Source organism: Centruroides sculpturatus, unplaced genomic scaffold, assembly GCF_000671375.1.
Source record: "Centruroides sculpturatus isolate CEXI.00-Female unplaced genomic scaffold, Cexi_2.0 scaffold597, whole genome shotgun sequence".
NCBI classification, from domain to species: Eukaryota; Metazoa; Arthropoda; class Arachnida; order Scorpiones; family Buthidae; genus Centruroides; species Centruroides sculpturatus.
The window spans coordinates 468,152-494,538 of NW_019384690.1; the positions used below are offsets into that span (position 1 = coordinate 468,152).

Here is a 26,387-nt window from a genome sequence, read left to right on the forward strand (position 1 = left end):
AGTGAAAACGATCGCTCCAGATTGTGATGCACATTATTTCGCGACCGCTCAGCGAAGCGCTAACGGTCTTGTTCAAACTGGAGAAAGACAACTTTGACACTCTTAAGGGAGGTGTCTTAGCTCGCTACATGGGCGAATACTTAGCGACTGAGCGCGACGATGCGATCGGAATTAACCCCGATGTTTTGGGTGAAATTGACACTAGTCAGTTGGCGGCAATTCTTCAAAATATGAAACTTTACTACGCCAAATCAGCCCACTTTACCAAGGTCAACAACGGCAGCCAGGAACTGGGTTCCATTTTAACTTTCATCACCAACAACGCCCTTTACTCCCGCTACTTAGAAGACACTGACCGCCAGAACTTTATCGATTGGTTTTTGGATGGCCAAGGCGACATTCTCAAACCCGAAAGTTACGAAGATCCTCAAAAAGCACGTTTAGCTCAAAATATGATCCACTTGCTTGACAAGATTCTGACCGAAATGATCGGTGGTAATTTCCGAGCTTTGGGGCAAATTATTGATCAAATCACCGCCGGAGAAATTCCAAATGCCGATTACCCGGATGAGATTCGTAAAGTAGTTCGCAGGGCCATCCGAGCGATCGTGGAAAATGACACAACTTACCGCTACGAATATTTCGGTGGGCGCGCCACCTCAACTTACGTGGAAAACTTGGCCATCGGGCGTAACCTTGAGTCAATCATTTCTAAGTATTTGGAGATGCACCCCGAGTTAAGCAAAAAAGAGCAGAATGTGCTCCGCAAAGCGCTTGGTAACGCGGCCTACGATCCAAACACGGTTACCAGCGTCGGCGTTAACGCTGGCTACTACAACATCCGCTACTTTGTCAGCGGTTTAAGCAGTAAAGACCAGGTACCGGCCATTGCCGAAGACTTGCTCCGGAGCGACCTTGTTCGCTACTTATCGCTCCAAGTTCCCTACGGCAGCGAGTTCATTGAAGCGGTCTATAAATCCAGCGCTTCAGCAAAAATCACCATCATCGTGGCCGGGGTAATTTTGAGTATGATTGGCGTAGTCGGCTTGGCGATTACGTGGCGTAAATTCTCGCGTCAAATCTTGACAAGTCGTTCGTTGACCATTTCTCGAACTACCTTTGGCGTCTTCATTGTTGCGGCTCTAGTATTAGTTGTGCTGGGAATTTTTGCGCCGATTGGTTAGAATGTAAGGAAGGTAATTATGGCACTTAAAGTAACAAAAATCAAGGACTACATCGTCCAGGTAACCGGAAAGTACAATTTCATTCTTAACGAAATTGTCCGCTTTCCCAACCAAACCCGGGGCATTGTCATGCGTGCCAACGAACAAAGCGCTGACATCGCTCTTTTTGAAGTTTCCATCGTTGAGCCCATCCAAGTCGGTGACACGTGCAAACCGACTGGTCGCGAATTTGAAATTGAGTTTACCGAGCAGGTGATGGGTAATATCATCAACATTGATGGCGAGCTGATGACTGCTCACCGCTCACAAACGCGCTCTAGTTCCAAAGTGCGTCGGCCAATTTTCCGAATTGCACGACCGATTTACGCTCGCGACTTCGTTAACCAGCCTCTAATGACTGGGTTAGCGGCGGTTGATTGGGCGATTCCGATCGGACGTGGGCAAAGGGAGTTGATTTTGGGTGACCGTCAAACTGGTAAAACCGCCATTGCTCTTAATGCGATGGTGGCTCAAAAAGGTTCCAACACCAAAGTTATTTACGTGGCGATTGGTCAGAAAAAGACTTCCGTGCTCAGCGTTTACCGCAAACTAGAGCAGGGCGGCGTTTTAGAGAATTCTCTCATTGTCAGCGCTTCGGCCGAAACGGTCGCGACTAAGAAATGGTTAGCGCCGTTTGTGGCCGTCACAATCGCCGAGTATTTGCAAGAGACTTACGGCGATGACGTTTTGATCGTTTACGACGATTTGTCCAAACACGCTGACGCTTACCGTGAGTTAGCGCTTCTGATTCGTTCAGCGCCAGCTCGTGAAGCTTACCCGGGCGACATCTTCTACCTTCACTCCAAACTTCTTGAGCGCGCCGGTCGTTTCAACGATAACTTTGGAGGCGGTTCGATTACCGCGCTACCAATTGTTCAAACCGAAGCCGGCGACATTACTTCCTACATTCCAACCAACGTTATCTCAATTACCGATGGGCAAATCTTCACTTCTAAAACGCTTTTTAACTCCGGTCAACGTCCGGCGATTGACGTGCCTTTCTCGGTTTCTCGGGTTGGTTCGGCCGCTCAAACCAAAGCGCTGGCCAGCGTATCGGGTGGTTTAAAGTTGACCATTTCACAATACGAAGAAACTCGCAAACTAGCCCGCCTGACCGGCGGAGCCCAAGGACAAAACGCAACTATTTTGGAAAACGGTCGCGTGTTGACAGCGCTATTAATTCAGCCTGAACTGGACGTGCTCTTTTATGAAACTGGCACTTTGCTCTTGACACTCTACAAACATGGTTACCTCAACTTTTTTGAAGCAACCCACGAAATCGTCTTCATTAAGAAACTGCTCAACACTTACTTAGAAAACGATTTCCTTGGCCGCCATATTCGCAAAATGATTGCGACAAGCGAGGTCAAACCAGCTTTTTCTGAACTGGTTAACCGCGAGATTGTTTTGCCGATGCTCAAGTACTTCTTAATCATGCAGTATCCGCACATCCGTAAGAACGACCGCTTTGTGGAACTTTACCGCGACATTCGCGACGACGGGCGAATTTACAAAAACGTGGCGCGCAACTTAGGAGGTCAATAATGGCTAAAACTCAAACTAAAACTCCGCGCATCAGGTCCAAAAAATCAACTCGTAAACTAACTGGTCGAATCGTTGCGATTAACCAGCAAGTGATTGACGTTCAATTCGGCGCTGGGCAGTTACCTAAAATTGGAGCGCTATTACAAGTTCAAACTAGTTATGGTTCGCAGGAATACTTTGAAGTAGCCCAACTAATTGACACCAACACAGTTCGCGCTTACGCCCTCACCAAAGTTGACGGAACCGGGCTTGGCAACGCTGTTAGCACCGATAATCTTGGGGTCACGATTCCCGTGGGACGGGAAATTCTCGGTCGGGTAATGGACTTGCTTGGACGTCCTTACGACGCCAGCGACCACCCGATTAAAACTAGCGCTCGCCTGGAAATTCTTGACGTTGAACGAACCGAAAAAGAGTCCTACCAAAGCGTGCTTTCGAGCGAGATTCTTGAAACTGGCGTGAAAGTGATCGACCTACTGCTACCAATCCCGCGCGGCGGTAAGGTCGGTTTGCTCGGAGGAGCTGGTGTTGGAAAGACGGTTGTGGTTCAGGAGTTAATCAACTCCTTCATTAAAAACCACGACGGACTATCGGTTTTTGTGGGTATTGGCGAAAGAACGCGCGAAGGTCACGAACTGTGGCAAGAAGCGAAGGATCTTAAGTTCCTGGAAAAAACCGCTTTCATCTACGCCCAAATGAACGAAGTGCCGGGAGCGCGTTACCGCGCTGCTTTTGCCGGCGTAAAAGTTGCCGAGTACTTCCGCGACACGCTCAAGAAAGACATTTTGTTGTTCGTGGACAACATTTTCCGCTACGTTCAAGCTGGAGCCGAACTATCTTCGCTTCTGGAGCGATTGCCTTCCGCGGTTGGTTACCAACCGACTCTCTCGTGGGAGATGGGAATTTTCCAAGAAAGAATTGGTTCTACCAAAGAAGGTTCGATCACTTCTATGCAAGCGGTTTACATTCCAGCTGACGACCTAAGCGACCCGTCGGCTGTCGCGGCTTTTGCCCACTTTGACTCGACAATTATTTTGGATCGGAACATCGCCGCACAAGGACGCTTCCCAGCTGTCAACCCGCTTGAGTCCAACTCTAAAATGTTGGCCCAGGGATCGGTTCACCAACTGCACTACGAAGTTGCGACGCGGGTGCTGGAGTTCATCGAACAGCTCAACCAACTCCAGGACATCATTTTGATTCTCGGTTTTAACGGTTTGACTGACGAAGACAAACACGTGGTTGCGACCGCTCGGCGTTTGCAAAACTTTTTGACCCAACCTTTCGTGGTCGCCGAACGTTTCTCAGGCATTCCGGGTTCTTCAATCAGTTTGGAAGACACGATTGACAGTTTTGCCCGCATCATTACCGGCGAATTAAACTACATTCCCGAAGAACTTTTCCTTTACAAAGGTGACATCAAGCAAGTTTTAGACGAATACCAGGCTAAACGAGAAGACGGTGAAATCACTGAAAGTCCGGATCTAGCTCAACCGCCAGCTCCGGAAGAACCGGAAAAATTAACTTCCCGCGAGAAGAAACAGTTGCGCGCGATTGAACGTGAAAAGGAGCGCATGATCAAAGAGGCTGGTTTAGAGGAAACGGTAGTTCTAGACGTTAACGCCGAGTCTGACCAAACTAAGTCGGAAATTTAACCGTGACTAGTGTTATAATCACTGAAAACTAAGGAGGTAAACCCGTGGCAGTACCAAAACGAAAAACTTCTAAGTCCCGCAAGAATAAGCGGCGGGCACACCACGCAATCAAGTTGCCTAACTTAGTTAGTGTGAGCGGTACCAAAGTACCCCACCGGTTAGTTAAGTACCAAAAAAGAACCGATCTTCATAAATCGAACGGTTAAATTGTTCAGTTTTACCATCCACCGGGTTCCCCGGGGATGGTTTTCTTTTGCGATTTAAAAAAACTTTGCTCTTCGAAAAACTCGCTATAATGTAGGTGGTGATTTGTGGGAGAAAGTGGTAAAAATGTTCGGTAATTTTGAACGGTCACTAGATCAAAAGAAGCGCGTTATCGTTCCGGTTAAGCTCCGTCAAGAGCTCGGAATGGTTTTTTACGCTACGATCGGACCTGACAAAGTGCTTGAACTACGCGACGCCGACTCTTTCAATTTGTGGAAGAGCAAATTACTTGGCAACAACATGCTTAACTCTAAAGCGCGAGTTTTCGCCCGGGTTCTGCTGGGCAACACCGCGGAGTTAAACGTTGACGGTCAAGGCAGAGTCATGTTGCCCGACCACTTGATCCAAGGAGCGCAAATCACCCGGGACGTTGTTTTCGTCGGGGTTGGTAACAAAGCCGAGCTTTGACCAGCCGAGGCGTACCGCAAGTTCCAAAAAGACCACAGTGGTGGAAAATCGCTTGAGGAGTTAGCTCAAAAACTGTTGGAAGATGGCGGTCAGTTCTAATCTAGAGCATGTCCCAGTTTTGCTGGAACAAGTTCTTGACCAAATGGCAATCAAACCAACGGGAACTTACTTAGACTTAACGCTTGGTCGGGGCGGTCACGCCCAGGCCATCCTAACTAGACTAGACCCAACCGGATTACTGATTGGTTTTGACAAAGATTGGCAGGCGATTCAGTTTTGCCAGCGCAAACTAGGTCAAAAAAACCGCTCTAACTTCCGTTTGGTGCACCGGGATTTTCGTTACCTTGACGAAGAACTCGATCGGTTAGGGATCGGTAAAGTTGACGGAATTTTAGCTGATTTAGGCGTTTCCTCACCTCAGTTTGACCAGGCCCAGCGCGGATTCTCCTACTCCCAAGCCGCCCGGCTTGACATGCGAATGGACCAAAGTCAAACGCTTGACGCCCACCAAATTGTCAACAACTTGGCCGCGGATCAGTTAGCGCAGTTGCTCCGGGATAACGCAGATGTAAAACTCGCCCGGCGAGTTGCGAATGCGCTGGTAGCAGAGCGCCCGATTGAAACCACGCTTGAGTTAGCGAGAATTGTTAGGCAGTCGTTGCCCGCTCCGTTAGTGCGACGGAAAAATGTCGTTCGACAAGTTTTCCAAGCGCTGAGGATCGCGGTTAACGACGAACTAGGCGGGCTCAAAAGCATGTTAGAACAAGCGACTAAGCGCCTTAATCCTCAGGGCAGGTTGCTTGTGATCACGTTTCACTCTTGCGAAGATCGAATAGTTAAACGCGAATTTAACGCTTTGACTGACCAAGAAAACAACAAACTACCGGTTGTTCAAACTGTGAACTACCGCGCCAAAAGTTTCCGACCCGAACCACGTGAAATAAGTCAAAACAAACGTGCCCGTTCGGCTCGTCTCCGGGTTTTAATCAACCTACACTAACCTTAGAAATACCCATGAAACGCAACATCGTCACCAACTTTTTAATTCACCAGGATGCGATCGGTATCCAAGTTTACGAAAAGTTACCAACCGCCACGGTTGAACTTTTTAACGTCCAAGCTCCGTGAACCGACTACCACCTCTTTATTAAAGAAACTTTGCGAGCAGTCGAAAAAGTGGTCGGTGGCAAAATTAGTCGTGTTTCGGTTATTCTTGACCCGTTTGAAGAAGTGAAGCAACAAATTAACCTCGTAAGTCAATCGATCAAAATTCCCAACGGACTAGTTCAGCGCCAAGACATTGATAACTTGCTCGCCCTAGTTCGCGAGAACAATGCGACTAACCAGCGGGCGTTAATTTTGATTCAACCGCTTCGTTTTCAAGTTCACGACGTAGTGGTTAAAAACTACAGCAGTGCTCCGCTCAACAAACGCGGTCAAAAACTGACTGCTCTTCTAGCGGTTACGACAATTAGTCGGCAAATCGAAAGTTTTATCAACAAACTCGTTCAAGTTCACGAACTAAAAATTAACCAAATTGTGCTGACCCCACAAGCTCGCGCTTTAGCCAGTGCGTCCGACGGAGCTCAGTCGCAAGGAGTGGTAAGTTTAGATTTAAGTGGTCAACACGCCTACCTAACTTTAATTAAAAACCACGCCGTTGTTTTGATGCTCCAGTTGGCCCAAAGCGGTTACCGAAGTTGACTGAAAACGCTAACTCAAAAGTTTGCTTTTGAGAGTGAAAAAATTGAGCGACTTCTCTTAGTTCACGCTGATTTAGCGCCGGGCGAACCACTGCAAGTGAGTCCGCTCAGCCTTGATCAGCCCAATTTGACAAGTGGTTGACTAACCCAGTTTTGCCAAGTCCGCCTCGCTCGGATTCTTTTAGTCGTTCGCGGCTACTTAGAAAAAAAGCTAGGTCCACGGTATTTGGATCTCCCGTTCGTAATCGTGGGAGGGCTAACGAGTTTAGAAGGTTTAGAAGAATTTGCCCGTCACAAACTCGGGCAACAAAATGTGTCGGTTTACGCTCCCATGACGTTCGTCGAGCAGAGCTCTCACAATTTGCCGAGTTTAGGACTGATCAAATTGATGGAGAAGAGTGATCAAATTAGTGGCGTTCACTATGATACAATCGTGGAGACAAATCCTGATTTACTGAGCGACTTTAAGTTAGTCGGTCAGAAAAGTAAGGGATTTTGAAATCGCATCTACCAATGAATTGGAGGAAGAAATGGATGAAACTAAACAGCATTTAGATTCAATCGTCAAAATCAAGGTGATCGGAGTCGGAGGGGGTGGCAGCAACACGATTCACTCCATGATTCAAGAAGGAATTCAAGGGGTTGATTTTATCGTCGCTAACACCGACCAACAAGCTCTCAATTCTTCGATCGCCCAAGATCGGTTGACGCTTGGTAAAAGCGCTCGTGGTCTAGGAGCCGGAGCCAATCCGGAGGAAGGACACCGCGCAGCGACCGAAAGTGAGTCGGAAATTCGCGACTTACTGGAAGGCGCAGACATGGTGATCATTGCATCGGGGATGGGAGGTGGCACAGGCACTGGCGCATCGCCGGTGATTGCTAAAGTCGCCAAACAACTCGGGGCGCTGACGATCGGAATCGTCACCACGCCGTTTGCTTTTGAAGGAACTAAACGAATTGACAACGCCAAGTTAGGGCTAGACAACTTGCGCGCCGAAGTCGACTCGCTGATTGTCGTTTCTAACGACAAACTACTTCAACAATTTGGCAGCATTTCCTTGAAAGACTCTTTCATGTACGCTGACAAAGTGCTTAAGCAAACCGTGCGTACCATTACCGATCTGATCGCGCTTCCGGCTCTAATCAACTTAGACTTTGCCGATGTAACCACCGTAATGCGCAACAAAGGACCGGCTTTGATTGGAATTGGTAAAGCCAACGGTCAAGACAAAGCGATTAAAGCTGCTACCCACGCCATTTCAAGCCCGATTTTAGAAGCTTCGATTTTCGGAGCCCAAGATGCGATCATTAACATTTCCGGTGGCGACATTACGCTTGACGAAGCTAACAAAGCCGTCGAGACGATCAAAAAAGCCGCCGGCGACGAACTGAACATCATCTTTGGTGTTTCAATCGTGGAAAGTCTTGGTAACGACATCCAAGTTTCCGTGATAGCGACTGGTCTTAAACAGCAAAAACCGATCACTCAGGAGCAAATTAAGGAGCAGGTGTCGCAAGTTTTGGACACGATTGACCTTGATTTTGAAGACGAGGGAACGCGGGAGTTGCTGGTCAAAGATCCGTTCCCGGAAAGTGCTAAAATGCACATCAGCGAAGAAACGCGTGTCAAACCAGTCAGCGCTGATGATTCGCTTGAATTAGTCGACGAAGACGAGACTGATGACTTGCCGAGTTTTTTGCGTCGCTAAAGTCCAAATGGCTGAGAAGTAAGGCCAAGCAATTGGTTGCGAATCGGCCGGATTTGAAAACGCCTGAGCTCGCTCGTTAGTGAAACTAACTGCTAACCACCCGACCGGGTGGTTTTATTTTGCGAGCCTTTGTTTACAATTGAGCTATGGACTGACCCAAAGCTTTGATCAACGAAGGCCAAGCAATTTTAGATTCGCTCGACTGGAGTGAGCCGATCACGCCGCAGCGCGAGCAAGTGCTCAGTTTTTTTACGCTTGACCCCGCGCAAATAAAAGTTGTTATTCTTGGTCAAGACCCTTACCCGACTCCCGAAGTAGCTAACGGCTGAGCCTTTGCCGTCAACTCTTACGCGCCGATTCCGGCCTCGCTGGCTAACATCTTCCAGGAGATTCGCCAAGTGCAGGGAAAAGTTTACGCTGACCGAACGCTGAGACACTGAATTAAACAGGGCGTTTTACTGCTCAACACATCTTTGACCACCCGGATCCACATGCCTAACAGTCACAAACACATTTGGCAAAGTTTCACCGAAAAAGTCATCCGCTGACTTGACCAAAGCCGGGCGCCAATTTGGGTGCTCTGGGGCAATGAAGCTAAAAACTACCGCCGGATCATCACTAGCCAAACGATCGTGGATGCCCACCCTTCGCCGCTCAGTTTCAAATACCGCCGTCAACACACTTTTGCGGAGCTGATTCGGCTGACTGACATCACTTGATAAGGTATAATTTGAGCATGAAAAAAACCGCTCAAATTTTACTTTTAGCCGCCACCGGATTTGAAGATATCGAACTGATCACCAGCGTTGATGTTTTTAACCGCGCTGGCTTTGAAGTCACGATCGTTTCGCCCGAAGACAAAGAGTTAGTCAAGGGCAAATATGTGGCCCAAGTCGCCAGTCAAAAGATGTCAAGTATCGATCGCTGGGACCAGTTTGACGCGCTAGTTATTCCGGGCGGACCTGGTCACGCGGTTTTGCTCAAAAATGCCAAGGTGCTCAGTTTAATTAAACGTTTTAACGCGGCTCAGAAACTAATCGGCGCTATTTGCGCGGCTCCGCAACTACTGGTAAAAGCCGAAATCGTCCAAGAGCGTCCGATTACGGCTTACCCCGGTTACGGCCTGACCAAGACCAACAAAAAAACCGCGCTGGAAGTAGCGGATAACTTAATTACCGCGCGCGATTTTGAACAAAGTCTCTCTTTTGCCCAGGCGATTGTGGAAGCGTTGGGCGGTCAGATTGAAGTTTAGTTAAGACGTTTTTCGTCGAAGACAAATTCGCTGTTAAGCGACTTAACTACGTACTGGGTGTGCTCTTTAATTTCGTTGCTAATGATTCGTCGCGCTAAATCTGACTCTAAGTTTTTAACGATGTAACGCTTGATTGGTCTGGCTCCAAAAAGCGGATCGTAACCTTCGCTGGCGATTTTATCAACCACCCCCTCGTCAAACTCAAGCAAGATGTTGCGGTCGGACAGACGGCGAGTTAACTTCTCAAGTTCGACGACGGTGATTTGACGAACCGCTTCCTCGTCCAAAGCGTTGAAGACGACGATTTCATCGACGCGGTTAATGAACTCGGGTCTGAGAAATTTGTAGAGCAGTTTGGTAACTTGCTCGTTTTTCTTGCCTTCCAAAATGTCAAGCGAGCCGATGTTGGTTGTCATGATCACGATCGTGTTTTTAAAGTCAACCACTTTGCCTTTGCCATCGGTCAGTCGTCCGTCGTCAAGCACTTGCAGCAAGATGTTGAGCACTTCGGGGTGCGCTTTTTCAATTTCATCGAGCAAAATCAGCGAGTAAGGTCTTAGCCGAACCGCTTCGGTTAGTTGCCCGCCCTGGTCAAAGCCGATGTACCCCGGCGGAGCACCGATTAGACGTGAGACGGCGTGTTTTTCCATGTACTCGGACATGTCTAGGCGGATCATGCTTTTTTCGCTGTCAAAAAGTTCGTAAGCGAGCGCCCGGGCGACCTCGGTTTTACCGACCCCGGTCGGACCCATGAAGATAAACGAACCGATCGGTTTATTCGGATCGTTGATGTTGGCTCGTGAACGTAAAATTGCGTCGTTAACTAACTTAAGCGCGTTAGTTTGACCTTTGATGCGCTGGGCGAGGTGTTTTTCCAAAGTGAGCAGTTTTTCGCGTTGACCTTGGAGCAGTTTGGTGATCGGAATTCCCGTTCACTTAGCGACCACGTTGGCGATCTCTTCCTCGTCAACGTCTTCCTTAATCATTGAGTTTTCGCGCTGACCAGCTTGTTCCTCGGCTTTTTGAAGTTTTTTCTCCCAGTCAGGAATTTCCTTGTAGAGCAAGATCGAAGCTTTTTCAAACTCGCCCTCAGCCTGGTAGCGTTGCTGCTGAACTTTGAGCTGCTCGACTTTTTCCTTGTACTTACCGATGTCACGGAGAATTTCTTTCTCCCGGTTCCAGGCACTGCGGAGTGCTTTGACCTCTTTTTCGGTTTCGCCGATTCGGTCTTTGATCTCGCTCAGTCTTTCGCGCGACTTAGGATCTTTTTCGCTCGAAAGGGCGACTTTCTCCATCTCTAGCATGGCTAAACGCTGCTCGACTTTTTCAAGGTCCTCGGGTTTGGAGTTCATTTCGGTTTGAATCGCCGCCGCTGCTTCGTCAACTAGATCGATCGCTTTGTCGGGTAAAAAGCGGTCGGAGATGTAACGACTAGATAGTTTGACGGCCGTGACCAAGGCGTTGTCGTGGATTCGCACCCCGTGGTAAGACTCAAATCGGTCTTTCAGTCCCCGCAAGATGGTCACCGTTTCTTCTTCGGAAGGTTCGGCGATGTAAACTTTTTGGAGTCTGCGTTCGAGGGCTGGGTCTTGCTCAATGTACTTGCGGTGCTCGTCAAGCGTGGTCGCTCCGATCAGACGCATTTCCCCGCGTGCTAGCATCGGTTTAATGATTTGAGCCGCGTCCATGCCGCCTTGAGCGTTTTTACCCGTTCCCACGATCATGTGGATTTCGTCAATGAAAAGAATTAAGTTGCCCTGGGCTTCCTTAATTTCCTTCATGAGCGACTTTAGTCTTTTCTCAAACTGACCTTGGAAAGAGGCGCCCGCGATCAAAGCCGGAATGTCAATCTCTATCACTTCCTTGTCCTTTAAGTTCTCGGGCACATCGCCGCTGAGAATTTTTTGGGCCAAACCTTCGGCAATAGCCGTTTTACCCACGCCTGGCTCGCCGACTAAGACGGGGTTATTTTTGGTTTTACGGGACAAGATGCGGATGATGCGACGAATTTCGTCGTCGCGACCGATGACCGGGTCAAGTTTACCGCGGGCCGCTTCGTCGGTTAAATTGCGCCCGAAGTCTTTGAGCGGGTTGTTTGATTCTTGGGTGGGGTTAAAGCTAAATTCCATGCGATCTCCTTGCTAACTAATTATAGCACGTTTAGCACTCTAAGGTGTCAAGTGCTAAAACACCAGTTCAGATTTACTGAAATTATAAGTTAAACCCCGTGTGCCGGGTTGGTTTATAATGCAGGCACTGCCCTTTCACTTATGAAAAAGACCGTTTCTGCCGCTTCCGATTGAAAATCAACGCTCTTAATGCCGCGAAGCGATTTTTCTTTGCGAGCCCACCTGGCGACCGAGGAACCGCGCTGACGCGATTTTTGGCAAAAGAACCGGATTTACGAGCGCGCACTCAAGCAAAACGCCCGCGGCGGTCAGTTCGTCTTACACGACGGACCGCCCTACGCCAACGGATCGATTCACCTCGGTCACGCGCTCAACAAAATTCTCAAGGACATCGTTTTGAGAAACAAAACTTTGGAAGGTTACGCCACGCCTTTTGTGGCAGGCTGGGATACCCACGGACTCCCGATTGAAAACCAAGTTTTGACCAAGCTGCGACAAAATTACCAAGGCGTTGATCCGGCTCGACTCCGCCAAGCGGCCCAGGCTTACGCCGAGCAGCAAATTCAAATTCAAAGACAACAGTTTTCTGCTTTGCAGCTTTGACCCGATTTAACGAATTACTACCAAACCGATCAGCCCACTTACCAAGCTCGTCAGTTGGAGGTGCTAGCCAAACTGGTGGCCGATAAGTTGGTATTTCGGGCGCTGAAACCGATTTACTGGTCGCCTTCTTCGCAGAGCGCTCTGGCCGAGGCAGAAATCGTTTACAAAACTCTCAGTTCACCGCAAATTTACGTGGCTCTCAATTTGGTGAGCGGCAACCAAAAGGTGCCACCTCACACCAAGTTAGTCCTAATGACCACCACGCCCTGAACTTTGCCAGCTAACAGCGCCTTAGCCGTCGGTGGTCAAATAAAGTACGCGCTCGTCAAAACTAACGGGCAAATTTTTTTAGTTGCCGAGGCGGGCCTCAAAAAGCTTGCTCAATTAGTCGGTTGAACTAATTACCAAGTGGTCCAGTTGCTGAGCGGCCAAGACTTAGTCGGTCTGACCTACCAGCGACCTTTCAGCGAGCGACCTGGCCCAGTCGTTTTAAGCGAGCACGTTGACGCCCAGGAAGGAACGGGCCTAGTTCACTTGGCGCCTCTGTTTGGCGTGGATGATTACCAGCTCGGCCAAAAATACGACCTCGAGATGATTATGCACTTGGACGACCGGGGCGTGTTCAACCAGGCCAGTCCGATCGCTCAAGGTCAGTTTTACCTCAAAGCCAATCCGATCATTTGCCAGTTTCTGCGCGAGCACGGTCAACTCGTGTTCGAGCAAGCGGTCACCCATTCCTATCCCCACGACTGGCGAACCCACCAACCTGTCATTTACCGGGCGACCAAGCAGTGGTTTGTTAACTTAGCGCCTCTCCGCGGACGCTTGAAAAAAGCGCTAACTAAGGTCAGTAGTTACCCCGGATGAGGCACCGAACGTCTTTTAACGATGGCCGTCGCCCGCGAGACGTGAACGATTTCGCGTCAAAGAAGTTGGGGCGTGCCGCTGACGATATTCTACGATCGCGATGGCCAGCCCGTTTTTGAACCGGCTCTTTTTAAACACATCATCCAGCTCGTCGCCAAGCACGGCAGTCAAATTTGGTGGGATTGACCGACCGAGCAGCTCGTTCCGACCGCTTTTGCTCAGCGAGCCCAAGATTGAAAAAAAGAGACCGACATCATGGACGTCTGGTTTGATTCCGGCACTTCTTTCCGCCTGCCTTTTCTCAAAAGTCAACCGGCTGATCTGTGTTTAGAGGGAGCCGACCAGTTCCGCGGCTGGTTTAATTCTTCGCTGGTCAACAGCGTGGCTTGGCATGATCAAGCGCCGTTTAAAAAGATTATCTCGCACGGGTTTGTGCTGGATCAAGCCGGCCACAAAATGGCTAAGTCGCTCGGTAACGTGATTGATCCGGCCCAAATTATTGACCGTTACGGCGCGGAGATTTTGCGACTTTGGGTTGCGACTTCCGAGTACAGCGCGGACGTGAATGTTTCGGAAGTTATTTTAGAGCAAGTTGCTAGTTTGTACCGGGGACTAAGAAGTAAAATCAAGTTCATGCTGGGCGTGCTATTTGACTTTGTTTGGAACCCGCAGACTCAGCCAGTTTACAGCGAGCTAGACCGGCTGGTTCTCAGCGATTTGGCCCGTCTCAAGAAATCGGTTCGACACGAATACGATGCGGCTCGCTTTAACCAAGTGGTTAACTTAATCAACCTTTTTGTGCTCGATCTCTCCTCGTACTACCTGGAAGTTTCCAAGGACGCGCTTTACGCTGACGCGGCTAATGACCCGGGTCGCAGAGCGATTCAAAGCGTTCTCTACCAAGTGTTAATCTTCATTTTGCAAGCAATGGCGCCGGTTTTGCCCACGACTTGCGAACAAGCTTACCAAGCCTACCATTTTGACCAAAAAAAGGACTCAATCTTTTTGACCAAGGTTGATTACCGCGCTCAAGCTTTACCGGTCGACTCCGAGCGCTGGAAGCAGTTTTTTCAGCTTAAGGACTTGGTTTTTAAAATGTTGGAGGAGGCTAAGCAAGCCGGGCAGATCGGACGCAGCTACGCGGCTCAAGTAACTTTGGAAAAAAAGTGGCCCGAGTTGGAAAAGTGGGACTTAGCTAGGCTACTCATGGTTGGTCGGCTGGTTTGGGGAGAAACTAACCGAGTTGAGCGCTTTGATTCGGTTAAGTGCGTGCGCTGCTGAAACCACTACTTAGCTGAGCAAGTTAACCAGGAAAGTCTTTGTCAGCGCTGCCAAGAAGTTTTAGTTTTGCAAGGTGCGAGCAGAGTATAATTTAGGCATGGCATTTTTCCCCAACATCACAACTTCCCATCCCAAACGTCGTCGTCGACTGATCAACCTTTTGATCGTCTTGCTAGTTAGCGGAGTTTTAATCGCGCTTGACCAGTGGTTGAAAATTTTTGTGTTTAGCCGTGCCGTTTTTAAGGACAAGGGTCTTTCGCTCGGTTGAATCGGTTTTCGGCAAGTCGAACACCCTAACTCGAGTCTCTTCAGTTGACTCAAAATCCAGGTGCCGCCGATCGCTTTTGCCGGCGTTGGCACCGCTCTAGCGGCGGTCGTGTTTTTGCTGGCCGTCTTAAGTCGCCGCAAAATTGTCGCCCTTTGTTTGGCGATTACTTTGGCGGGTCTGCTCGGCAACACGGTGGACTGGTATCTTTTTGGGTACGTTCGGGACGTGATTTATACCCCTTGGGCCGACCGCGGGACTTTTAACATCGCCGACGTTTTGATCGTTGGCGGCGCTTTAACAACGATTGTGGTGGTGATAACATGCGAAGTGATCGCCACGGTTCGCAACCGCGCGGTAGTTTAGTCCTGAGCGGTAAGGGGTGCCAGCTGAAACTAAAAACTGACCCAGCCGTCGCGTCGATCATTAAGGCTGAAGAGCAACGCCAAAACGCCGAAATCGAACTAATCGCTTCGGAAAATTACGTTTCCAAAGCGGTTCTCGCGGCGACAGGTAGCGTTTTAACCAACAAGTACGCCGAAGGCTACCCGGGTCGGCGTTACTACGGAGGCACCGAGCAAGCCGACCAAATTGAACTTTTAGCAATCCGCCGGTTGTGTCAACTTTTCAAAGTTAACTACGCCAACGTGCAACCCCACTCTGGCACCCAAGCTAACAACGCGGCTTACTTAGCGCTCATCAAACCGGGTCAGAAAATTCTCGGTTTAGCACTGGCTGCTGGCGGCCACCTTTCGCATGGCTACCGGGCTAATTTTTCCGGACTTTATTACCAAGCTGTCAGTTACGATGTCGATCAGCAAGGCCGACTTGATTACGATCAAATTGAAAAAATTGCTCGTCGCGAGCGACCGGCTCTGATCGTGGCTGGTTACTCGGCTTACCCGCGCCAGATTGACTGGGCGCGCTTTCGCCAAATTGCCGACCGAGTCGGGGCCTACTTAGTTGCTGATATTGCTCACATCGCTGGCTTAGTGGCAACGGGTATGCATCCGAGTCCGGTTGGTCACGCCCACGTGATCACCTCAACCACTCACAAGACTTTGCGCGGTGCCCGCGGCGGAGTTGTCATGACTAACGACCCCGACTTGGCCCGCAAAATTGACCGGGCCGTGTTTCCGTTTTTACAGGGCGGTCCGCTTATGCACGCTATCGCTGGTAAGGCGGTAACTTTTGGTGAAGCGCTTTTGCCGGATTACAAACTTTACATCCAAAGAGTGGTTGAAAACGCCCAGGCGTTAGCCAGAGCTTTGACTAAACTGGGGGCCCAAGTTGTGACCGGCGGCACCGACACCCATCTTTTAACGGTGGACGTTAAAAAGTCCTACGGATTAACCGGTCAACAAGCGGCCGCTCAACTGGAGGAGCACGGCATCATCGCCAACAAAAACATGGTTCCTGGCGACAGTGAGCCACCGACAGTTACTTCCGGAGTTCGTCTCGGCACGCCAGCGATGACTACGCGCGGTTTTGGTCGCACCGAGTTTGAAAAACTGGCCCAGTTGATCGACCAAATTTGACGCGGTAACTCGGCGGGCGTTAGTCAGCAAGTTGCTGCTTGAGCCGAGCAGTTTCCAGTGCCCGACCATTTTTTTAACCAGAACGCGAGTCGTTAATCTAGTCAAAAAAGAGAACTTAATTTGCTTTGAAAAAGCGCCTGATTTTGGGACAATTTCCAATTGATAGTGATTAATTTTGGTTGATGTATAATGTGTCTCGTATGACTAGTACATACGATAACAAAAATCCATCATCAGGATTCCGAGCAAAGATCTCGTCCTTTTTTGACTGACAATTCATCAAAAAATCGATTCGATTAATGCTGCCTGTGGTGATCCAGTCAATTTTCATTGCGGGAATCAACATGGTTGACACGATGTTCATTTCCAACTTGATTGGTGAAGACGCCACAGCGGGAGTCGGCTCTTCCAATGCCGTCTTTCAACTGATCCTGTTCACGGTCATTTCGGCCTGTGTGGCGGGAGGTATTTTTACCGGTCAGTATTTCGGTGCTAAAAATACTCCTAAAGTCCGTGAAACAGTCAGCTGGAAAATTGTCATTGGAACTTCAATCGCCCTTGTTCTAACTGGTGTGCTAACGGCTGCGGCCCTAGCGCCCAAAAACGACCAGGGGCTTTTTTACTTTTTCCTCTCAAACAACGGAGGGCCTAACAGCGCGGCGATTAAACACGCTAAAGAGTACTGAGCGCTTGTTTCGTGGTCATTTGTTTTGCTGGGTCTAGTTTTGCCGATCCAGTTCACGTTCGTTGAGTGAGGTAAGCCACTTATCCCGATGATTGTCTCAGGAACAGCTTTCATCATCAACAGTACGCTAAACCCACTGTTTATGACGGGCTACAACGGGTTGATCAAAAATTGGAGGTTTGACAACTACATTTCCGGTGACGCGGTTCGCCGGTACTTAGAAGGTGCTTTAGAAAATTGGGAACAAATTAACCGCGACATTCAGAACAACATCAATGTTCCCGCTAATATTCCTGGTCTAACGGCTGACCAAGTTAAGACAGAGTCAGAAAACATTTTAAACCTTGTAAACGCCAGAGGAACTGACGCCAGCTGGAACAGCGTCTGGCAAAGTCTCTCTGCACCTCAGCGCTGAATTGTTGTCGACTTAGCGCTTTGAAACGTGCCGGGTGCAATTTTGACTACCGCCGATATTCGAGACTACGGTCTTGATGCTGAAAGTGTCAATAACATTGAACAGCTCCGGGAAAACATCGTCACCGTTACGAGCGGTGCCGACGGACTTAACGTCTTGATGCCGAAAGCGGGTCAAAGTGCTAACAGTTCAATTGAAGGCATGGATTACGCTCTGATTGAACACGACGGTCACAACCCAATCTTCCGGGTAACCCAGTGGGGTATGGGAGTTAAGGGAGCCGCTTGAGGAACGATTACTTCCCGTGTCTTTGAAGCGGCAACTTACGTCGGGCTCTGCTTCCTAATGCCAAGCGTTCGTGCGGCTTTCAGTCCTTTCTCCCGCGACCAAGTTCTTTCCAAAGATCTGTTTGTGAAAGTGCTCGGAAACTTCGGGAAAATTGCTTTCTCGGACGTATTGTTCTCACTCTCCCTAGCGCTAGTGCAAATCGTGATGATTAAACTAGGGGGACCAACTTCCGGAGACTTAGGTATGAAAGCGATTGTGATCACGATGACGATCGTTAACCTATTCTTCGCGATTTTCCAAGGTTACCGGACTCTGATTCCTTACTACGTCGGAACCCGACTAGGAGCTGGTGACCCCGAAGGCGCTAAACTAGCCTTCAAACGCTTCTGCGGAATGGTGCTCATACTGTCATTAATCTTAGCTTTTATGCTACTGATGATCGGTATTTTCGGAATGGGACCAATCTTCCGTCTACCAGCCGGCAGCATGCTACTCTTCTACACCCAGTGGCACACCGTCTGGCACGCGTTCGGATTCTTCTTCCTATCGTTCACGATGGTCTTCCTATCGGTTCTGCGGGTAGGCGGAAGAGCGATGCTCTCCTCAGTCTTAGACGTTCTATCAGCTTACATATTCATCGTCGGATGGTTCTTAATTTCACTTGGAATTAGTTCCGCGATTTTGCCAATTGATCCTGAAACCAACGCCAAAGCAATTAACTGAACCGGAGTAACCGTGGCGCTAGTCGGCAACGGCTTCGGTGAATTAATGAAGTGCATCGTGCTTGGAATCGCTGTTTACCGCGTTGACTGAGCTCGCACACTAGTTTAAGCCACAGTCTTTTAATAAAAGTTCTGCTCCTGAGCGGGCGGAACTTTTTATTTTTGTATAATGGGAAAGTTGTTCTGACAGAAAGGTTAAATCGCAATGAATATATTTTTTGAAATGTTTGGAATTATCGGGGGAATTTTGGTGACAATCTCCTTCCTACCTAACGCCATCCGCACCATCCAAACTAAGCAAACTGCCAACTTGTCGCTTTCGCAGTACTTAATTTTCCACTTGGGAGCGCTTTTCTTCATGATTTACGGGATTATTCTCTTACTTGAGAATGGTCCGGCTGCCTACGGGGCTTACGGCTTAATCGTTTCCAACGCGATTGCTTTATTCATGAATTCAATCGTAATTTTCTACATTTTTCGCAACCGCCGGATTTAACTCGGTCACCGTTTTGGAAATCTTTCTTCCAGTTGCTTTTTGTTTATAATTTCATCGGTAAAGATTTGACTAACCGCTCCGGTTGTCGCTGGTTTTTTGTGGGTCAAACGATCCGACACCAAACTTCTTTACCTACCTGCTTGAGACGAATAAGGTTAGGCGGGTAGATCAATTGCAAAGGAAGCAACAGTGAAAAAAGGTTTTATCGTTAAAGNACCAAAGGGGTGCGCTACTTTGAAACGATCGGTCGCGAGGTTGATTTAGCAATCGCTAACTTAGGTGAAAACATCACCTACGGCTCAATTAACCAAGTTGTCGACCGAATCGGCGATTTTTTGCTCGAGCAAAGCGTACGGGACCTAAAAATCATCAGCACTAAGTACATCAACTCGATTTCGTTTGAACCGCTCGTTTGATCTCTGGCCCAAGCAACCGAGCAAGCCGAGATGACTTTGGACGAGGAGTTGACCGACTTTGAACCTAAAGACGCTAGCATCGTCAAGCAGATGCTACCGTTTTTCATCGCCGGTTTAGTTTTTGATAAACTGGTGGAGTCCAAAGTTTCCGAGATGGCTTCGCGCCGGATCGCGATGGAAAACGCGACCGACAACGCCGGTGAACTAATTGACACTTTGACAGTTCGTTATAACCAAGCGCGCCAAGCGGCGATCACCCAGGAAATTAGCGAAATTGTGGCTGGCAGCCAAAGTTAGCCCGAAAGGAACACATGCCAAAAAACTACGGAACGATTACCCAAGTTTTGGGACCGATTATTGATGTTAGGTTTGCCGACCATAAACTGCCGGCTTTGCTGAATGCGCTTGAACTCGAGACTAAAAACGACAAACAAGTTTTTGAAGTCGCCCAACACATCGGTAACGACACAGCCCGCTGCATCGCGATGGGTTCAACTTTTGGTTTAGTCCGCGGTCAAAAAGTTTTTGACACCGGCGGACCGATTTCGGTGCCAGTCGGACCAAGTGTGTTAGGTCGCATGTTCAACGTGCTCGGAGATCCGATCGACGAAAAACCTTTCACAAAAAAAACACCCCGCGATTTTATCCACCGCAGCGCTCCGACTTACGCTCAGCAAAGCACCGAAGCGCAAATTTTAGAAACCGGCATCAAAGTCATTGATTTGCTGATGCCCTACGCCCGGGGCGGGAAAATTGGTCTTTTTGGTGGCGCTGGAGTTGGTAAAACTGTTTTGGTCCAGGAACTAATTAACAACATCGCCACCCAGCACGGCGGACTGTCGGTTTTTGCCGGTGTCGGCGAAAGAACCCGGGAAGGCAACGACCTATACCACGAAATGGCTCAAGCCGGCGTGTTAGATAAAACCGCGCTCGTCTTTGGACAAATGAACGAGCCGCCCGGAGCCCGTATGCGCGTTGGTCTGTCGGCGCTAACGATGGCCGAGTACTTCCGCGACAAGCAAGGGCAGGACGTTTTGCTCTTTATTGACAACATTTTCCGCTTCACCCAAGCCGGTTCGGAAGTTTCGGCTTTGCTGGGTCGCATGCCTTCGGCCGTGGGCTACCAGCCAACGCTTGCTTCGGAAATGGGTCAACTCCAGGAACGAATTACGACCACCCAAAAAGGTTCAATTACCTCGGTTCAAGCTGTTTACGTGCCCGCCGACGATTTAACCGACCCGGCACCCGCGACGACCTTTACTCACCTGGACGCTAAAACGGTTTTAGACCGGAACATCGCCGCGCTAGGAATTTACCCGGCCGTTGATCCGCTCGCTTCGGCTTCAAGATTGCTCGATCCCGAGGTCGTCGGTGAAAAGCACTACCAAGTGGCGCAAGAGGTCAAAAACATTTTGCAGCGTTTTAAAGAACTACAAGACATCATCGCGATTTTAGGCATGGACGAGTTGTCCGAGGAAGACAAGAAAGTCGTTCAGCGCGCCCGCCGGGTACGCAACTTTTTATCGCAACCGTTTTTCGTGGCTCAGAAGTTTTCCGGAATTGAAGGTAAGTTTGTCAAGATTGAGCAAACCATCCGCGGGTTTAGCGAAATTTTAGCCGGTCAGCACGACACTTTGCCCGAAAGCAGTTTTCTTTACGTCGGTACGATCGATGAAGCATTAGCTAAGGCTAAGAAGGAAAGGGAATCAAACGCTTAGCGATGAAACAAACCCACTTGACGATTCTAACTCCCTACGGCGTTTTCTTTGACGACCCGGTTCCGATCGTGACGGTCAAAACAACCCGCGGTTACATCGGCGTTCAAGCGGGTCACACCCCGCTTGTGGCGGCCTTAGACATCGCCCAAGCTAGCATCGGACTTGAAAAAAGTCGTTCCCACAAAGTCTTGGCTCTCGGCGGGGGCTTGATGCGAGTTGACGCCCACGGCGTGAAGATCGTCACCCCCGCGGCTGAGTTTAAAGACGCGATCGATCTCAAACGAGCCGAGACAGCTCGGGTTGACGCTGAGAAAAGACTGCGCGAGGAAAAACTTTCCACCAGTCAGCAAATTCGTTACACTTTCAAATTGGAACGAGCGCTCAACCGGATTAAAGTTGCGCGCGGAGAGTAATGCCCTGGTACGTTCAACTAACAATTTACCTGATCGCCCTGCTGCTTGCCTTCTTTGTTTTGGCCCAAGTTGAGTGGAGCAAAATCGTCCGGGTTTCCCGCCGCGAGCTGGCCTGGTTAGTTTACATTATCTTCTCGATCGCACTCGCGGGAGCGATCGGCTACCAAGTTAGCACACTGGTCAACATTTTAGCTCTTCTTTGGAAGTAAAGCGTTTGAATTTTAAAGTTTGGAAAACCGCTCAGTTCCCCGTGGCTGAGCGGTTTTTTAGTAGAATGTTGAATTATGGTGCAAAAATGAGCGACCAAATTAACGCCTGAGACCGTTGAAGAAGCGCTGCAAACGCTCCGCTACACGATTATGAAAGTCGAAGTGCCAATTGAAGTCAAGTTTGAACTTGAGTCGTGGGAGATTTTGGGGCAGGACGACGAGTTTAACTTCCAGGGCAGCGGTCAGTGGCGGATTGATAGCGAACAAGGCGGCGGGCCTGTCAGCGTCAGCACGACTTTCAACGTGGTTGACGGCGAGCTAGAGGTCGACGTCGAGACGATTGATTACGACCACGTTTTTGACTGGGAAGAAATCGAGTTTGAAACCACGAGCGGTTCGTTTTTTTATAACGACGATGATACTAACGAAGAGTACCCCAACGACGACGACGAAGGCTACTCCCAGGAAGTGAGCGAGCAAGTTAACGAAGAGGTTGACGACCAGTTAGAAACCGAACGCGCGGAGGAAGAAACCGATTTTTAAGCAGTTTTTTCCGAGCGACGCTCGGCAGTGGAAACGCTACTTCCTAATTTTCTACCCGGTCATTCTCGGGGCGATGCTTTTCGCCTTGAACGGTTTCATTGATAACTTCATGGTCGGTAAGTACAACGCCGTGGCGGCCATTTCGGCCGCAAACCAGTGGACTAACATCGTCAACGGCATCGTGATCGGCGTCGCTGCCGCCGGCGGAGTCGTTTCGGCCCAACTCTTTTACTCGCGCCGTTACCAAGCTTTTAAACAAATGGCTCGTTTTCGCTACGTGCTGACGACTGGCATGACGTTAGTGATTGCTATTTTAGCTTGGACCATTCCTGACCAGCTTAATTCACTCTTCCTTAAGCGACCCGAGCACCTCGTTAGCGAAGAACTTCAGTACGCTAAAAACTTGGCGATGGCGCGCGAGTACATCCAAATTACCGCTTTGCAGTGGATCCTTTTCTCTATCTCAGGTAACTTGGGGATTCAGTTGCGCGAGGTTGGTAAAGGCCACGTGACAGTTTACTGAGGCGTCGGAACGCTTTCGATGAACATCACTCTCAACGCGATTTTGATCTACGGCTTTGATGTCGGCGTCAAGGGAGCCGCCTGAGCTTCGGTTGCGGCTCGGATGGTAGCGATCATGGTCGGTTTCACCTTTATCGTCAAAACTAATTCCCAGCTCCGGTTTGCGCCTTGGACAGTTTTTAGTTTTGACTGACACACGGTTAAACTGTTTTTGGCTCGTTTCGCGCTTTTCTTTGCCTACACGACGATGGTTGCGCTGGTGACATTCCGGGGCTACTTTTACGACCTTGGTTATCCGCAAGGTTCGCTCGGACAAGGGATTGGCGCCACGGCCGTGCTCGGGCTGAGCAACGCGATCATGAACGTTTTCACGACTGCTTTTGCTGGCGTGGGTGTCATGGCAGCCAACTTCGTTGGATCCGAGCTTGGTAACGGTCGGATTGAGCAAGCTAAAATCAACTCCAACCAGCTGAAAGGTTTTAACACTAGCATGTCGGCGGTTTTATCAATCATGGTCGTGATCGTTGCTTCTTTTGCGCCGCTGATGACTTTCCTAGTCGACACGAGCGACCCGAACGTTGACACCGCTAGTCAACTCACTGAAGTACGCAACACGCTCTACGTGATCGCGCTCTTTTACCCGTGTTGAATTTGGTTTACGACCACCTACCGCAACGGCGTATCGGGCGGTAAGACGCTGGTTTTTTCTTTGACCGACTGGCTCTTTAACTTAGCCCAAATCGGTTGAGCTTGAATTGTGATGGGCCCGCTCAAAGATATTTGGCCGGTTTTAGAAGGTCGTTTTTGACTGGCCTACATCGTCTTTTTCGCCTCTGACATAGCCAAGCTAATCGCTCAGGAGATTAACTACTACGCGGTTGACTGAGCCCAGGTAATTGACGCGGCTCACGTGGAGGCTGACAACGCTCTTCAAAGTGGCCACGACGTGATTGACAGCGAACCGCTTGATGTTTAAAACTCGTTTATAATTGCCTTACCTTTATGTACGACCACCAGCAGATCGAGAAAAAGTGGCAGAAATACTGGGCTGAAAACGACGTTTTTGCCACGCCTGAACTCGCCAGCAAACGCCCTAAGTTTTACGTTTTAGACATGTTTCCTTACCCCTCAGGACAGGGGCTCCACGTTGGTCACCTGGAGGGTTACACCGCTAGCGACATCGTCGCCCGTTTCAAACGTCTGAAAGGTTTTGACGTTTTGCATCCGATTGGTTGGGATGCCTTCGGACTGCCAGCCGAGCAGTTTGCCATTCAAACCGGTCAGCTGCCCCAGAAGTTCACACCCCAAAACATCGCTAACTTTCGGCGTCAACTGCAAATGCTCGGTTTTTCCTACGATTACGCCAAGGAAGTCAACACGACTGATCCGGATTTTTACGCTCAAACGCAAGCGATTTTTAGCGCTCTCTACCAGCGCGGGATGGCCGAAATGCGCGACGTACAGGTCAATTGGAGTCCCGACCTTGGCACCGTCTTGGCCAACGAGGAAGTCTTGCAAGACGAGCAAGGTCGGCCTGTTTCCGAGCGGGGTCATTTTCCGGTCGTGAAAAAAGCGATGCGCCAGTGGGTGCTTAAAATCACCGCTTACGCCGACAGGCTTTACCAGGACCTTGACTTAGTTGACTGACCGAGTTCGCTTGTCAACTTACAGCGCAACTGAATCAAGAACCCCGACGGATCGCTTCACTTACGCGACTGGGTGTTTTCCCGCCAGCGCTACTGGGGTGAGCCGTTTCCGATTTTGCACGGACCCGCTGGTCAAATCAAGTTGGACCAAAACTTGCCGGTGGTTTTGCCGCTGCTTGAAGAAATTAAGCCGGGACTAGACGGCCAGCCGCCGCTCGCCAACGCCGATCCGACTTGGCTTTGGGTCGAGTTAGCCGGGCAAAAGTGGCGCCGGGAAACTAACACTATGCCCCAGTGGGCGGGCTCTTCCTGGTACTACTTAGCTTACATTTTAAAAAAGCGGACCGGCGGTTACTTAGCCCTTGGCACGCCCGCCGCTCAAAAAGTCCTTAAGCGCTGGTTGCCCGTCGACCTTTACATCGGCGGTCAAGAGCACGCGGTTTTGCACCTTCTTTACGCCCGATTTTGGCACAAAGTGCTCTACGATCTTAAACTCGTGCCGACCAAAGAGCCGTTTGCCAAAGTCGTCAACCAGGGGATGATTTTAGGACCCGACCGGCAAAAAATGTCCAAGTCGCGCGGCAACGTGATTAGTCCCGACCAAATCGTGTTCACTTACGGAGCCGACGCTCTCCGTCTTTACGAAATGTTCAGCGGACCGCTCGAAGAAACTAAAACTTGGTCAACCCGTTCGCTGCGAGCAATGCGTAAGTGGTTAGACCGGGTTTGAAACCTAGTTCAAAAAACCAGACTGGGCAAATCGAAAGTTAGCAGCGAATACCACCTGATGCTTAAGCAAGTTAGTCAGTTAATCGATCAACTTAAGTTTAACGTGGCGATTTCAAAGTTGATGGTTTTTGTCAACGCCTTAGCCGACCAGCTCCAAGCTAGTCAAGCCGAGTTAGTCGGCTTGGCGGTGGTTTTGTCGCTTTTTGCACCCCACTTAGCCGAGGAAATTTTAGTCCACTTGAAGGCTAAGCCGCTTGACCAGCAAACTTGACCGGTTTTTGACCAGCGTCAAATTCGCCGTGAGCCGCTCGTGTTGGCCGTCCAAGTTAACGGCAAGTTGCGGGCCACCTTGGAGTTAGAAGATTCTCAGGCGAATGCCGAACTAGTGCGCAAGCAAGCGGCCGCCTTGCCGAGTGTCAGTCGTTATTTAAAAGGTGCTAAAGTCGCCAAAGTCGTTTACGTAGCGGGCAAAATTGTTAATTTTGTGCTCAGGCCGGCTAGCAAGTCGGTTAATTAGCGGGTGTTATAATCAAAAAATGTACCTAATTTTTTCCGACGCTGACCACACGATGTACGACCGAGGTCCGAATAGTTTAAGCCGTGAGAACGAGAGTAAAATTAGCCAAGTCCAAAACCAGGGCGCCGAGTTTGTGGTTGTAACTGGTAACGGCTACTTTCCGATGATTAAGGGGCTAGCGGCCCAGCTCAGGCTGCGCTACGTAGTCACTTCGACGGGCGCTTACATTTACGATCGCCAGTTAGAAAAACCGCTTTTTGCTAAGACGCTAGACCCCCAAGTTGTCGGCGCTGTTTACCAGCGTTTGGCCGACCAAGGACTTTACTTTTGCGCTTGAACCGAGCGCGATTTTTACATCAGCCCCGACCTCGGCGATCGACTTGACGCCCAGCATGAGATTCGTCTCCAAATGATCGGTGATTTAAAAGTTTTGCCTTTTGATCCAGCCGTGCCAGGACTTTTAAATCTGCTCGTGATTGCGCGTCCGGAGAAGCTAGTTCAAGCGCAAAAAGTTGCCCAAGAGTTGAAACTAAACTGGATTTTAGTCGACGAGCACACCGTGGCAATTTTACCGCCCGAAATTTCCAAGGGCTTTGCGGTCCAGTGGCTCGCCAAGCACTTAGGGG

The 26,387-nt window shown here is 49.5% G+C and overlaps 10 protein-coding genes across 10 annotated transcripts; 9 read left to right on the forward strand and 1 right to left on the reverse strand.

The window, feature by feature from the left end:
- The first annotated feature begins 1,202 nt into the window (after positions 1-1,202).
- On the forward strand, positions 1,203-2,768 carry LOC111627280 (ATP synthase subunit alpha, chloroplastic-like). The gene has a single exon (XM_023370851.1). The coding sequence runs from the start codon at positions 1,203-1,205 to the stop codon at positions 2,766-2,768; it is 1,566 nt and encodes a 521-aa protein (XP_023226619.1).
- On the forward strand, positions 2,768-4,617 carry LOC111627281 (ATP synthase subunit beta-like). Its single transcript, XM_023370852.1, has one exon. The coding sequence runs from the start codon at positions 2,768-2,770 to the stop codon at positions 4,421-4,423; it is 1,656 nt and encodes a 551-aa protein (XP_023226620.1). The 3' UTR covers positions 4,424-4,617.
- A 125-nt stretch (positions 4,618-4,742) lies between these two features.
- Positions 4,743-6,126, forward strand: LOC111627297 (ribosomal RNA small subunit methyltransferase H-like). Its single transcript, XM_023370868.1, has one exon. It carries the CDS (start codon positions 5,178-5,180, stop codon positions 6,093-6,095), a length of 918 nt encoding a protein of 305 aa, XP_023226636.1. The 5' UTR covers positions 4,743-5,177; the 3' UTR covers positions 6,096-6,126.
- Positions 6,127-7,308: 1,182 nt separating this feature from the next.
- Positions 7,309-8,595, forward strand: LOC111627296 (cell division protein FtsZ-like). The gene has a single exon (XM_023370867.1). The coding sequence runs from the start codon at positions 7,329-7,331 to the stop codon at positions 8,505-8,507; it is 1,179 nt and encodes a 392-aa protein (XP_023226635.1). The 5' UTR covers positions 7,309-7,328; the 3' UTR covers positions 8,508-8,595.
- A 648-nt stretch (positions 8,596-9,243) lies between these two features.
- Positions 9,244-9,759, forward strand: LOC111627282 (protein dj-1beta-like). The gene has a single exon (XM_023370853.1). The coding sequence runs from the start codon at positions 9,244-9,246 to the stop codon at positions 9,757-9,759; it is 516 nt and encodes a 171-aa protein (XP_023226621.1).
- Positions 9,756-11,888, reverse strand: LOC111627283 (chaperone protein ClpB-like). The gene is given in 1 exon segment (XM_023370854.1): positions 9,756-11,888. A coding segment is annotated over 1 exon segment (2,133 nt).
- A 174-nt stretch (positions 11,889-12,062) lies between these two features.
- LOC111627284 (isoleucine--tRNA ligase-like) lies at positions 12,063-14,639 on the forward strand (the record flags this gene model as incomplete). The annotated part of the gene is given in 1 exon segment (XM_023370855.1): positions 12,063-14,639. A coding segment is annotated over 1 exon segment (2,577 nt), but the record flags the coding sequence as incomplete, so codon positions are not given.
- A 588-nt stretch (positions 14,640-15,227) lies between these two features.
- On the forward strand, positions 15,228-16,442 carry LOC111627286 (serine hydroxymethyltransferase-like). The gene has a single exon (XM_023370856.1). It carries the CDS (start codon positions 15,228-15,230, stop codon positions 16,440-16,442), a length of 1,215 nt encoding a protein of 404 aa, XP_023226624.1.
- Positions 16,443-21,184: 4,742 nt separating this feature from the next.
- LOC111627287 (ATP synthase epsilon chain-like) lies at positions 21,185-21,595 on the forward strand. The gene has a single exon (XM_023370857.1). It carries the CDS (start codon positions 21,185-21,187, stop codon positions 21,593-21,595), a length of 411 nt encoding a protein of 136 aa, XP_023226625.1.
- Positions 21,596-23,871: 2,276 nt separating this feature from the next.
- Positions 23,872-25,761, forward strand: LOC111627288 (leucine--tRNA ligase-like). Its single transcript, XM_023370858.1, is given in 2 exon segments — positions 23,872-24,541; positions 24,581-25,761. Coding segments are annotated over 2 exon segments (1,851 nt in total).
- Positions 25,762-26,387: the final 626 nt, after the last annotated feature.

Excerpts from the sequence above, each read along its gene's own strand:
- LOC111627296 (XM_023370867.1), top strand. The coding sequence starts at position 7,329 with ATGGATGAAACTAAACAGCATTTAGATTCAATCGTCAAAATCAAGGTG.
- LOC111627280 (XM_023370851.1), top strand. The coding sequence starts at position 1,203 with ATGGCACTTAAAGTAACAAAAATCAAGGACTACATCGTCCAGGTAACC.
- LOC111627282 (XM_023370853.1), top strand. The coding sequence starts at position 9,244 with ATGAAAAAAACCGCTCAAATTTTACTTTTAGCCGCCACCGGATTTGAA.
- LOC111627286 (XM_023370856.1), top strand. The coding sequence starts at position 15,228 with ATGCGAAGTGATCGCCACGGTTCGCAACCGCGCGGTAGTTTAGTCCTG.
- LOC111627287 (XM_023370857.1), top strand. The coding sequence starts at position 21,185 with ATGAAACAAACCCACTTGACGATTCTAACTCCCTACGGCGTTTTCTTT.
- LOC111627281 (XM_023370852.1), top strand. The coding sequence starts at position 2,768 with ATGGCTAAAACTCAAACTAAAACTCCGCGCATCAGGTCCAAAAAATCA.
- LOC111627297 (XM_023370868.1), top strand. The coding sequence starts at position 5,178 with ATGGCGGTCAGTTCTAATCTAGAGCATGTCCCAGTTTTGCTGGAACAA.